At 41.2% G+C, this 14,389-nt stretch overlaps 1 protein-coding gene and 1 long non-coding RNA gene across 2 annotated transcripts in view; one reads left to right on the top strand and one right to left on the bottom strand.

Moving 5' to 3' along the window:
- LOC144898347 (uncharacterized) overlaps positions 1-14,389 on the bottom strand; it is an 86,414-nt gene that overhangs the window by 26,325 nt on the left and 45,700 nt on the right. The gene's annotated exons all lie outside the window — the stretch shown is intronic.
- The window catches only part of cachd1 (cache domain containing 1), a 68,733-nt gene that overhangs the window by 16,757 nt on the left and 37,587 nt on the right, over positions 1-14,389 (top strand). Inside the window, exon 2 of the mRNA XM_058073793.2 lies at positions 10,453-10,515. Coding sequence (XP_057929776.2) covers positions 10,453-10,515 — 63 coding nt within the window. The remainder of the gene's footprint in view (positions 1-10,452; positions 10,516-14,389) is intronic.

The following is a 14,389-nucleotide window of genomic DNA, read 5'->3' as shown; positions in this document are numbered from 1 at the left end:
CATTAGCCCCCAGGGGGATTACTTTGAAGGGGAAAAACTTGGACTAGTTTTGATTTTAAATCTATCTGTTGTGACACCAGTTGTGGAACTTTTCTGACACACCTTGTATTACCCCAAGAACATGAGTTTCTCCACCTATGTTTTGCGGCTGTTGTGAAAAAAAAACACAGTATAAAATACCGTATTTTCCAGACTATAAGTCATACTTTTTTTTTCATAGGTTGGCTGGTCCTGTGACTTATACTCCAGAGCGACTTATAAATTAAAAAATATATACTGTATTTTCTGGACTGTAAGTCGCTCCGGAGTATAAGTCGCAGAAGGCCAAAAATGCATAATTAGGTAGGAAAAAACATACATCAGTCGCACTGGAGTATAAGTCGCATTTTTTGCGGGTAATTTATTTTACAAACTACATGACCAAACAGACATCTTGGAAGGCAAGTTTTTGCCATTTTCTACCGCTTTTCCTCATGAGGGTCGCAGGGGTGCTGGAGCCTATCCCAGCTGTCTTCGGGCGAGAGGCGGGGTACACCCTGGACTGGTCGCCAGCCAATCACAGGGCACATATAGACAAACAACCATTCACACTCACATTCATACTTATGGACAATTTGGAGTCGCCAATTAACCTAGCATGTTTTTGGAATGTGGGAGGAAACCGGAGTACCCGGAAAAAACCCACACATGCACGGGGAAAACATGCAAACTCCACACAGAGATGGCCGAGGGTGGAATTGAACCCTGGTCTCCTAGCTGTGAGGTCTGTGCTCTAACCACGCAGCTCGTTTATGTAACATAAACAGTTATTTCATTTATAAGTTGCTTTGGAGTATAAGTCGCAGGAACAGCCAACCTATGAAAAAAAGTGCGACTTATAGTCTGGAAAATACGGTATGTAATTTCAAAACTTACCACTTCCACACGGATAGGGAGGATAACTATTAACAGTTATTTAACCTTTAACATGAACATTAATCAAACGTAATAATTTTTTCTGGGTACATGATACCATACAGCATCCATATCAAACTTGCGCGGGCCGCACTAACATTAAACGCATGTTTGAGACCCCTGATAAAATATATCCCCATTGATGGTTTTAGATGGATTATGTAGAATGTCGACTAACCGCAAGATCTTGCAATCTGGTCAGAGTTTAGCCTTTTTGCAAATTATGACTTGAAGTGACAAAAAGTGTTGTCCACTGCAGTTGCATCATAGAACACCAAGCAAGAGTGAACGGAGGCGTGGTACACAGTTGCTTTGTTATAATAGTTATTTTAGGGGGGGGAAACGGTTAACCACAAAGAAGTGATTCATGCAGTTTTTCTGTGTTCAGACATAGGACATTTAGTTTTAGAGTGATTGAGCGTCAATCATTATCGTCTGTACAGTATATTATGTGTGAATACACACCATCGCTTGGAAGACTCTTCATATTTAGGGAAACATTTAAAACCCAGAATTCTTTCATTATCTGGCATGCCTGTGTGAAACCAGTGTGGCCACTGAGAGTCGTGTCTTTGTCTCCTTTCACTCTTGAGATTGTATCGTCATAATGGCCGTGCTCAGGTATGCAGTCTTGATCTTCCTTTGGAACGTTTTCACATTGGCTCTACTTTTAGCAGCAAGTTGTTACTCCCATGATTCACTGTGAGTCTGGCGCTAATGCTACTACTTGTTTGTTACAGAGTTTTCCAACTAAAGCAGGGGTCGGCAACCTTTCCTAGCAAAAGAGCCATTTTACCCCCTCGCTCACTAAAGTAAAATAGACTGGAGTCACAAAACTTAATTCAAAAACAATATCAAAAGTTTATACCTGATGCATGAAGAAATGTGCAGCGAGTCTCCCATGATTTTGATTGACTGACAGATTTAGAGGGAATTTTGGGGTATCAAAGTAGTTTAGAGGAGAAAAAGCGGAGTTGATCGAGTACTCTTGCTAGTATTGGGTCTTGCTAACATACAAGATAAATGTACATAAATATAATATGTGTAAATTAAATGTAAACTTTGTTTACATTTGTTGACAAACATGTTCACTCTGACCCCAACAAGTTCGGGTGTTAAATATTTGAGCATTGCGAAGGGAGCCACAACAAAGATGTTGAAGAGCCACATATGGCTCTGGAGCCGTGGGTTGCTGACCCCTGAACTAAAGGCTCCGATTTTGTGTTTTGGACTCAATTTTGCTTTGTGAAAAATAAAGGAATATATGTTTTTATGATTAGGGCCAGCGCGCAGACCTCACAGTTAGGAGACCAGGGTTCAATTCCACCTTCGGCCATCTCTGTGTGGAGTTTGCATGTTCTCCCCGTGCATGCGTGGGTTTTCTCCGGGTACTCCGGTTTCCTCCCACATTCCAAAAACATGCTAGGTTAATTGGCGACTCCAAAATTGTCCATAGGTATGAATGTGAGTGTGAATGGTTGTTTGTCTATATTTGCCCTGTGATTGGCTGGCCACCAGTCCAGGGTTTACCCCGCCTCCCGCCCGAAGACAGCTGGGATAGGCTCCAGCACCCCCGTGACCCTCGTGAGGAAAAAGTGGTAGAAAATGAATGAATGAATGATTAGGGCCCTATCAGTGACAGTGACGGGGTTACATGTTGCATGTGAAAAACAACGAAAGGGATATTGATGATGGGTTGCATACAATTAATTTTGGGATGCCTGCATACTGGATGTTTTCATTGAATACCGGATTAGGTACCGGAATACCGGATAGGCTAATTATACTTGTTCACTCATTTATCCTGATTAATTTGTTAGTTCGAGCATACAAAACCCGTTTACGACCTTCTAAATAGGAGTTTTAACATTATTAGAGCCCTCTAGACATGAAATAACACCCCTATATTAACCTTTACACTTGTAATAGTCACTTTAATAGACATGATAAGAGTAAATAAGCCATTTAAGACATGAAAAAGACCTGTTTGTGTTCCCGAGAGGACCTGAAAGAGAGGCAGTAAGGAAGTGATGTCAGGTACTTGGAGTTGAGCCAATCGAATTTTTCCATTCAACAGGAAGACTTGAAATGTAAATTGTGTACACTATTCTGTAGGTATGATTATTGTGACTTCCATCTGTTTCCATTTAACCGAAGTGATTGGATATGTCTGTCGAAAACAAATACCGAACTTGAAATTTCTCAGGTGATCGGAACGTACGAGTTCAGCATCCCTGTTTGATTACAACAGTAAACAAAATGTGTAACTTATGTCAAACATAATCGTTATATATTTTTCTTTTCAGTCAATCCCCTTGTTTTTAAGATCAGCGCTTGGGATAAACAATTAGTTTCCCTTTCATAAGTTTGTATTACAGTCTTCCTCTTCTCAGCTGACCTAGCTCCACTTTTTCACGGTTTCTCCCTCCCTGCCCTTCACCCTTCTTTCACATGTGGAAAGCATTATATCCTGTCTGGTGGAGAGGGCGAGCAAACACCCCTGGCCGAGACTGGGAGCCTCTCAGGCTGGTGTTGGGGGTGGAAAAGCAGCCTGTCGGGTTCTGGATGGTGGTGACTTTTGCCTGGCCCTGACACTGTTTGGACAAAAGGGGGTGTTGTTATTTCAGAACCACGGCACCTGACTGCCTTCACCTTCCTGTCCCTTTTAAATTGAACTAGCGGGGGAACAAAAGTTATGTTAGAATGATCGAAAACTGATCCACTTGGGTCATTGCATACTTTAGATGGAAAGATAACAAGAACTTCTTTTGATCTGATTTAAGGAAATATTTACACGCAGTGTATGTATTCAATGCATTTTGATTATTTTAGACTTTATACTGTTGGCGAAAGGCTTGTAAAAAATGCATGGACGCTGCGGGTGTGTCTCGAATATTATTTGGTCATATTGAAAAGCCATTATGTTTTTTTTCACATGGATGCATCTGTATGAAGCAATAGGATGTTAGGCAAGCCGCAAGTCTGACCAAAAATGGGAACACTGACATCAGACAGGAACTCTCCACCACACCCACCTGTTTTTGTGATGATTATGCTGCAGGTTTTCCGAACCTTTGATCTATGTAAGCTTTTCTCTAACGTCGCCATCATTGAATGCATGTAAAAGTATAAAGTCGGTATACAATGGACACAAAACAGAAACTGGCCATGTTATTCAAGGAAGGCAGGCTCCTTGTAGTATCCAAATTATATCCAAGTATTCCAAAACCGTACTTGTACTCATATTAGTCTATAAAATGAAGCGTGTGTGCTACAAGTACTTATGATTGTGGCACAGCTGCGCCACAATCATAACAGTTGCGTTACATTCTACTTGTGGAGATCAATCAATGGGTATGCGTGAGTACCGTGTACTCATGGTTTGACAAAAAGGCTCTGGGGGCACACAAGACAAAAAAGACAAGACAAAAAAAGGTAGCGTCAAGTATCTGTGGTGGTCAGTTTTACTGGTGGCGGCCCGCCACAGATAAATGAATGGAATAAATGAAGATACCGAAGGAAGTCACGTTGTAAACGGAGAAACTGCTTTGAGTTTTATCAATACATGTAACTGCTTTATCAGTTACATTATAAGAAATTACTATGACACACACTATACATTTATGAGCATAAAATATGATACGGTCATCCATTGCTACATCATGGTTTGAACCTCAGCCTATTGTGATTTTTCAAAAATGTGTTCATTAATACAGTAAATGATCACTGTTTCGTGGCTTATTATTATCAATCATTCATTCATTTTCTACCGCTTATCCTCACGAGGGTTGCGGGGGTGCTGGAGACTCTGGACTGGTCGCCAGCCAATCACAGGGCACATATAGACAAACAACCATTCACACTCACATTCATACCTATGGACAATTTGGAGTCGCCAATTAACCTAGCATGTTTTTGGAATGTGGGAGGAAACCGGAGTACACGGAGAAAACCCACGCATGCGCGGGTAGAACATGCAAACTCCACACAGAGATGCCCAAGGGTGGAATCGAGCTCAGGTCTCCGAGCTGTGTGGCCTGCACGCTAACCACTAGACCGCCGTGCAGCCTGGCTTATTATTAGTCCAAAAATATTAAAAGACAAGTCATATGTAGTATTCTGGTCACTAGGTATCAGTAATGACACAACACATTGACCTCAACACTGCATAGATATAGTGGAAAGAAGTTCTCCCATTTCGTGTGGAAGTGGTAAATTTTTTCCTCACTCCATTTGATACCCTTTTAAGTTTAGAGTAAATAAATGGGAGGCTAACTCGTTATCTCACTAGCATGCCATTTTCAATAATGTTTTTAAAAAAAAAGGTATTTAGAAAGTCATAAACAGGCTTTCTATGGTATAACTATGAAAATATTCCATTTAATGTTGAATCCTACTTTGCGGAAATTCACTTATCACGGTCGGGTCTGGAACCATTTAACCTTAATACTATTGTCAGGTACCAATCGTTTTTTCACACGAATACAAATATATACAAGAAGTACCATGGAATTATGTCAATCAAACCACCAGCCTGCAAAACAGTATGTGAGCTGTGATTTTAGGGCTATTGCCCGAGTTAGATTGAACCAAATTAAATTGACCCCCCTCCATCACCCTCAAAATGCAACAACAAGCACTTGGCAGACCCCAGTGGCCAGTCATTTAATTACTCAACCTGCTCCATGGAACTGAAAGGGAGTCTTAATTAATTAGCAAGGCTTTGGTTTCTTCATGGTCGTTATGGTGACAGTTTCAGTTCCAGATTTGACATGATTCTTCTGGTTCAACCACTTCTCCTCCCTCGCCGTTGCCAAAGACCCTTCTTTGATGACTTTGCATCCTTTAGCATATTTCTATCAGCGACGTACGTTGCGATGGTGTCTATGTTGCTATAGAAGGCAAGTGGAAAGAACTTCAGCTCAATTGGGGTTTAGGGCTCTACATTAGAAACAACAAAAATGACTTGCCCATGGGGAATCCTTAAGGTGAGAACTACTTGCCCGAACTTGCCCCATGTAAAACGAAAAGACTGCCATAATGATATCATATATCGATATATGCTGATAATTCATCGGATAATAGTACTGATGCATTGTATTTGGAGGAATGTCTGAAAAAATTGTGGAGATGTTTGTTAACATGGCATGCCATACTACCTTACACATACTACCTTATAGTCGTAGTAAGCAGTGATATTTATAAGTTGTGCACCACAATGAAACATTATTGAATAGACACATTTGTGTACTAGTAAAGTGTTTTTAATCCAGAACAAATGCTCAATGGTCAAACAATAATTTGTGAAGCAAAGGTGAGAAAAATACAACAGAGAAATGGAAGCGCTAGATTTTGTAGCTTGTGCAAAATCAGCACTTGGTATTGGATCTAATCGGTGGTGTTTCATTGTGACCGCTTCAAATTGTCACAGAAATGTGATTCACTCACCTGTGCCATCATTTGATTTGCTGCCGCTAATAAAATACTTGTTTAGGAGGCACTGTTTCATCACTTTTTGGTGTTTAGACCATGTTGGCAGGGACGCCATGATAGATGTTTTCCTAGTCAAACCATCGCTGATTGGTTGATCGCGAACAAGAACGGTTTTGGGTAAAACGCGGACCGCGGTCTAAATAAACGATTCTGATTGGTCCATTTCAAGATTTGCAAGGATTGGTTTGCAAATTACTGCGAATTACGCAGTCCGTGTTTTACCAACACCCAACAAGAACCGCTTTTAAAAAACTCTTGGCAGCATAGCATGCCAAAGTGCACTTACCCGACGGGAATATCACTGATTGGATTTACTTGCCCCAATTTTGTTTTAACTTGGGTACATCGTTATTGTCGAGCCCTGATTTTACTCCCAGATGATGGCTTAGGGTTAGGGTTTGGATTGAAAACTGACAACCCAGAAAGGATCCTGTAGCCTTCTACTTGATATGACTACTTTCTACCAAAATAGCAGCCAATAACGTAGTTAGTATAAAAAGCATTGGCGGCAAACCATTGTTTTCTGTGTTAGTGCTGCAGTATTTTTGGCTTTAAAATGTGAGGCGTTTTTTCTTCATCGTTGTGTGGTTTTTAATGCTTTGGATGTAATTTTTGGAGCAGAAGGTACATCACTATTACCTTTTCTGGGGTGTTGATTTCTTGACGTTGTGTCTGGAAAAGTGTGTATGGAGTTCAGGAAAGTGAGCGTACAGAGAAAGCAATGGCAAAGGGTCGCAGAAAAGTGTGTGTGTGGTGGGGGGGGGGGGGAGCACACACACGAGGCAAAGCTCTGATGCTGCATTCCTGGCTGTAGCGCTTTGTAGTGCATTGAGCAGAGAGGTTGCTTTGGGGCTGCTTTTGAGGCAGAGAAGAAGGAAGAAAGGACAAAGCATGCAGTGAAGGAACAAGGCAGGATGAGCTGTACACCGGCAACATGGCAAAAAGTGAAAAATCTCAAGATCCAATATATCTCATATATATTTCTTGACGGAAAGGAAGCAGAATAATCTCCTGGGTGAGTTCATAGTATCCCCATGAGAGCCTAGCAGCTGAGGAGCTAGACCCAATTATCATTGATTCAAGAGGTCTTTTTGACCTCTTAATAATAAAAACACTTAATATCTGGTTGACCAAGTAAAGCATAGACTAGGACAGGGGTCTCAACCTCAATTTACCTGGGGGCCACTGGAGCTAGGGTCTGGGCAAGGCTGGGCCGCATCAGCCCCCCCCCCCCCAAAAAAAAACCCCTGCATTTATTAAAAACAGAAAAATATACAAACTTTTTCAGTGCTTTGGTTCCGATTTTCTACAATAAAAGCTCTGATAAAACATTCCACTGTTCTCAAATATCTTAATTTTTATTTTTCTGCACAAAATAAGATGAAAAATAAATAAACAAATCGAGAATAAAGAAAATCAATCAATCAGTAATAAATAAATACAATAATAATAACAATAATAAAACGGCAAATAATAAAAACTTAAGAAAGCACATATAGTTGGTGGGTAGACAATTTTTTTTTTTCAGATTAAAATGAACAAAGCATTATTAGAGCCCTGTAGACATGACAAAACACGACTATAATCACATTTATACTTTTTTTATTTACAACATATTGCGCAACTACAGGGTCTTGAGACACATAACTAACTCACAAACTAGAGAGCTAGCGACCTAAACGGTAGCCTTCAAGTTATTTCCTTTAAACTTAAATAGCCGAAAACTTACCACTTCCACACAGATAGGGAGGATAACTATTAACAGCTATTTAACCTTTAACATGAACATTAATCAAACGTAATAATTTTTTTCTGGGTACATGATACCATACAGCATCCATATCAAACTTGCGCGGGGGGCTCAAACTAGTGTCCTGCGGGCCACATTTGGCCCGCGGGTCGCGTGTTTGAGACCCCGGGGACTAGGACTTAGTTTTTGTGTCATGCAGTTCCCATTTCAGTTGATTCATTCCTGTGAAGCACTCATCTGTGGCCGGATTAACCCCAAGATAAATGGATTTAAGAAGCGGTCTATTGAGACAAAAGCGGCTGCTCTGTCATCAATAGAGAAGTTTGAATGCATCGCTTGTGTTTAGGCTTGATGTTAAAGCTGGATTTTCAGAGGCATTGTCTTTAGCGTTCGTATTGAAATTCTTCCCCTTTTGAGACAGAATTTGGTTCTATTCTTCATAGAACGAGACTGCACTGAAAACTACAATGGAAATTGCGCCTCTATGAGAATTTTGATTAAAAAAAAAAAAAACAACCAAAGAAGAAGCTGAAGAACCCTGCCACCCTGTCTTGTAATACGCATATTTTTATATGTGTTTTAATTACTCGTATTTCCTCACTATTTGCTGGTGGACTCTGAACTTTTACCCTCACGAATCGCTGGGATCTACTGTACTTTATTTGTCAATACGGCGCCGTGGTGGTGAGCATTTCTGCCTGATAGGAGCACCGGAATTGGACACTACAGCTTGCACATTGGTATTACTTTGAGTATGAATGGTTGTTTGTATGTTCAGGATGTACTCCCAACTCGTACCCGAAATCGGCTGGTGTAGGCTCCGGTTTCACCACCCAATGTGGACAAGCAGTATATCATTATTATACTTGGATACTGGTCATTTATTTTTCCTGTACTGTGCAAACCTATGTAAAAGTCGCAGGAAGTCTTAAGTATCTGCAGCATTTCTCTATCTTTGAACGTCTGTGCACAAGTCAGTGTTTGATTATGGGTCAGGGGAGGCCACGGACCCACACTGGCCCTGCGACATCAGACCTCTCAGGTTTCAGAGGAGAGCATTCCTGCCTGGCTGCTCCATAGCTGTGAAAACCACAAAGCAGCTCCAACAACAAACACTGAAGGCACTGGGGGCGGGGGGGGGGGGGGGGGGGGGGGGGGAATGGCTAACTTGTATCTAATCAAAAGCAGGAGTTTTTTTTCTTGGTTTCGTTCCACATTTTTTAAGTATTGCTAGTTTTAATAAAAAGTTATTTTTTCACAACACAACTTATTTCACCATGTATCTCCCATCCACCTATTTTTTTTACCCCGCTTGTCCTCATTAGGACCACAGTCTCCACCCCAGACTGGTGTACTGTTTCTTACGTTAAACTCGTATTGGTACATTGTTTCAGTTTTTGATGCTGAAAGAGAGTAAAGTAAACACTGCAAGCATTTGGTCAAAATGTTGGTTTTGTCTCACTTTGTAACTCACATTAGTGATAGACAAATGTCACAAATATGTTTTTGTTAATTAGTGTGCTAATTATGGCACATATAAATACATTTATATGTGGATTTTGCATATGCTTCTGTCTCTTATTTGCAGTATTTATGTATATCAAAGTGGTAATTCATGTTTTCTCTTTAAGTGCTTTTCAAGGTGACATTTCCTCACAAAGAGCGGGTGGAAGCAATGCCAAAAATTCAGTGCATCTTTCCAAAATTACTTATGACTGAAGTTAACATTTTCAAGTCACGGTTGCTTTTAACTCCGGGGGTGAGAAGGTTCATGGCAAATGGTAACCATCTGAAAGGAATCTGGTTAGATTGGCATGGGGCATTCTATGTAATTGCTCCTCTGTTATGTCTATAGCAGGCAGGCAGGCAGCAGGGAAAGGCTGCAGTGTGGAACCAGGCAATTAAAGGCTTTGTGTGCACTGGGGTTGCTTACAGTTAAACACCTGCATACCTGCTGCCCATGAAAAGCATTCATCTAGCCCGGCTATACTGGATAGAATGGATTTTTTATGTTTGATGCAAGGTAAATTACATGTGATGTTGAACTATGACTTGCTCATATTGATTGAGTCGATCGCCACGCCACAATGGTTGCAGTTGAACACATTCATCAAAAGCGAAAAACGATATCAATCATATAAAAGCCTGAGCACCACCAATATGTCTGTCGATAGGAAAAATGAGCCACCAAGCAGTAATAGCGAGTTCTAAGAAATCTAACCACGCTGTCTTGTTTTGACTTTGTCTCTCTGCAGAGGATTTTCAATTCGTTTGTGTACACCGAGAAGACATCAAACGGAGAGACAGAAGTCCAGCAGGTGAGCAACAAAGGCCCTTCTCCTTTCCTGTGTGTGTGTGGTGCTCGTACATGCTCGTGCCACGGATGGTATGTCATTCCTGTCTAGCGCAAAGTTTATTTCAACACCAATGCACACACACGCGCACATATCCGGTTAAAGGGTTGGGATTGTGAGGGTTATTAAAATTCTGCTGCTACCGTCTCATTGGCTTTGAAGTTGTGCCTGCGTTTGGACTCTCCTGTGTTGTCTCCCTCTGCTCGCAGTACAAGCACAAAGCTGTCGTCTCACACAGTCTGATGGTTTAAAAAGGACAGGATTTCCGAAATGACCAGTGCAGCAATATACTGTGGATCTTAGGTTCCCAGAGTGGGGTATGCATACGCAGATTGCCGTAGGGCAGGGGTCTCAAACTCAATTTACCTGGGGGCCACTGGAGCTAGGATCTGGATGAGGCTGGGCCACATCAGGTTTTCAAAAACAAACAAAAAAAATGCATTTATTAAAAACAGAAAAATGAATAAACTTTGCTTTGGTTCCGATTTTCTACAAGAAAAGCTCTGATAAAACATTCCACTGTTCTCGAATATCTTAATTTTTATTTTTCTACACGAAATAAGATGAAAAATAAATAAATCAAGAATAAAGAAAATCAATCAATCAGTAATAAATAAATTTAATAATAATAATAAAACTGCAAATAATAAAAACTTAAGAAACCACATATAGTTGGTGGGTAGACAATTTTTTTTTCAGATTAAAATGAACAAAGCATTATTAGAGCCCTGTAGACATGACAAAACACGACTATAGTCACATTTATACTCTTTATTTACAACATATTGCGCAACTGCAGGGTCTTGAGACACATGCTAACTCGCAAACTAGAGACCTAGCGACCTAAACGGTAGCCTTCAAGTTATTTCCTTTAAACTTAAATAGCCAAAAACTTACCACTTCCACACGGATAGGGAGGATAGCTATTAACAGTTATTTAACCTTTAACATGAACATGAATCAAACGTAATAATTTTTTCTGGGTACATGATACCATACAGCATCCATATCAAACTTGCGCGGGCCGCACTAACATTAAACTTTCATATCAAGGCGGGGGCCTAAAACTAGTGCCCTGCGGGCCGCGGGTTCGAGTCCCCTGACGTAGGGGGTACGTGAATAACAATTTTAAAAGGCCTGATTACATTAGCACCGAACACTAAGATTTACGTAATACGCTCCAACATCTCATGTAGTAGGTAGTAGAGTGCAGAAGAAAGGTGACAGCATGAAGTTGTTCATTGTTCTATTTGTGTGCTTTAGATGAACAAATACGTCAATTTGACAATGACATTAAAAGTGTTTAATCTTGAATATGTTTCACAATATTTTACATTGTGTGCTGAACGAGAGCTGGTCTTCTTAATGGTGCCGTGACTAATCAGTGCGTTTCCTAAGCTGTATGAAATGAGGCCGTCGTTTGTTTGTTGACTGGCTGCACTGACTATGTTAGAAAACCTTTTAATTTTGCATGTGTAAGTAAATTTTATGTGTCTTGTTTGATTGAGCGTTGCAGTCCTTGAACACACCATGTGTGACGCAGATTGAGACTTTTGTGTATGAGTTTCTGTGACACTGCACAGACTGACGTGTATTTTGAAAAATGTAATAATATATCAAAGATGTTTGATTATATGTTTTTTAAGTGTGCGGGAGTAGGTGGTACATGACTTCCAGTCAGATGTCTAATGGGATATGCGACTGTGAAAAGTTTGGATAATGATAAACTCGCATTCAAAACTGAAGTGTGACGGGGGAAAAGTATGCCGGCATTTTCAGAATACCCAAATATGAATATGTGTGGCTTTGTGTTTCCACTTGTGCATGCGAAGGCCATGGATGAGTGACAGTAAGAACCAGACTGGCAAACAGCCACAAGCAAGAACAGTGAGGTTGATGTTTGCTTTTCTCCTGTGACTGCCGAGTGTGTGTGTGTGTGTGTGTGTATGTCAGAGAGTACATCCACTTGTATCGGTGTATGTGTGAAATATGTATGATGTCCCTCAGGTGCCGCATATTTACGAATTCAATGCCAACTCAAATTAATGTGGTAGCCATGCTTTTTCTCTATTTACAACAAATTGGAACCATTGGAAAAATCAGTCTGACTCAAGTTGACGTCTAACAAAGAGTGCTAAATTCATCACACAGTAGCTTAACACCAAAAATGTAGCTAAGACATACAAGTACCAATTCATTCATTCATTCATTCATTTTGTATCGCTTTTTCCTCGCGGGGGTGCTGGACCCTATCCCAGCTGTCTTTGGGCGAGAGGCGGCCTACACTCTGGACTGGTCGCCAGCCAATCACAGGGCACCAATACGAGTTTAAAATTAAAAATATATACTTTAACGGCTTCCCACCAAGCATTTCGACCCAGCAATGCCTTTCATTGGAGAGGCTGATGGGGGGGAAAGGGAGCCAGATTAGCCTCCATCTGGGCTCTGGGCTCTCGGCTTTGGGCTCCTCAGCCTCCCTCTGGTGAACAGAGGCAACTGATTTTGACTGCATCCAAATGTATTCATGAAGTCGCAACGAGCTTTCAACCCATTGGAAAATCCGTCTGACTCAAGTTGACGTCTAACAAAGAGTGCTAAATTCATCACACAGTAGCTTAACACCAAAAATGTAGCTAAGACATACTAGTACCAATTCATTCATTCATTCATTCATTTTGTATCGCTTTTTCCTCGCGGGGGTGCTGGACCCTATCCCAGCTGTCTTTGGGCGAGAGGCGGCGTACACTCTGGACTGGTCGCCAGCCAATCACAGGGCACCAATACGAGTTTAAAATTAAAAATATATACTTTAACGGCTTCCCACCAAGCATTTCGACCTAGCAATGCCTTTCATTTCAGAGGCTGATGGGGGGGAAAGGGAGCCAGATTAGCCTCCATCTAGGCTCTGGGCTCTGGGCTTTGGGCTCCTCGGCCTCCCTCTGGTGAACAGAGGCAACTGATTTTGATTGCATCCAAATGTATTCATGAAGTCGCAACGAGCTTTCAACCCATTGGAAAATCAGTCTGACTCAAGTTGACGTCTAACAAAGAGTGCTAAATTCATCACACAGTAGCTTAACACCAAAAATGTAGCTAAGACATACAAGTACCAATTCATTCATTCATTCATTTTGTATCGCTTTTTCCTCGCGGGGGTGCTGGACCCTATCCCAGCTGTCTTTGGGCGAGAGGCGGCGTACACTCTGGACTGGTCGCCAGCCAATCACAGGGCACCAATACGAGTTTACGGCTTCCCACCAAGCATTTCGACCTAGCAATGCCTTTCATTTCAGAGGCTGATGGGGGGGAAAGGGAGCCAGAGTAGCCTCCATCTGGGCTCTGGGCTCCTCGGGCTCCCTCTGGTGAACAGAGGCAACCGATGAATCATTCCATCTCCTCGGCAATCATCCCAAATTGGCTCTCACACTCAAGCGGTCACTCCATAGCATTTCGTAGTCAGAAGGTGCTAACTTGGATAGCGTCTCTCGTAGTAGGCTTGTATACTTGAGCCAAAATTTGAAGTGGACATACAGTAGGAGGGAGTGCGAAACTCTGGCTTCTAAGTATTTCCCAGGAAAATAACTTCTGTGCTGATATACACACATTTGTCCCCACTCTCTCTTTTTGGCGCTTTTTAGTTTTTATGAGTCTATTTTGCTTCCTTGATACACACTGCCAGAGTGGATATTATGAACATAAAACTGCTGGCTGTTAGTTACATTTTTATACCGCTCTGTATTTCACAGTTAGTACTTGGCAAATCTATTCTGTTCAGATACAATGTACTGTTATTTTTTAGCTTCTTCACAGGGACACGTATACAAAATACTTATGTATA

Source organism: Doryrhamphus excisus, linkage group LG4, assembly GCF_037039965.1.
Source record: "Doryrhamphus excisus strain RoL-2023G ecotype Guam linkage group LG4, RoL_Dexc_Guam_v1.1, whole genome shotgun sequence".
Lineage (NCBI taxonomy): Eukaryota > Metazoa > Chordata > Actinopteri > Syngnathiformes > Syngnathidae > Doryrhamphus > Doryrhamphus excisus.
This window is presented reverse-complemented; position numbering and strand designations above follow the sequence as displayed.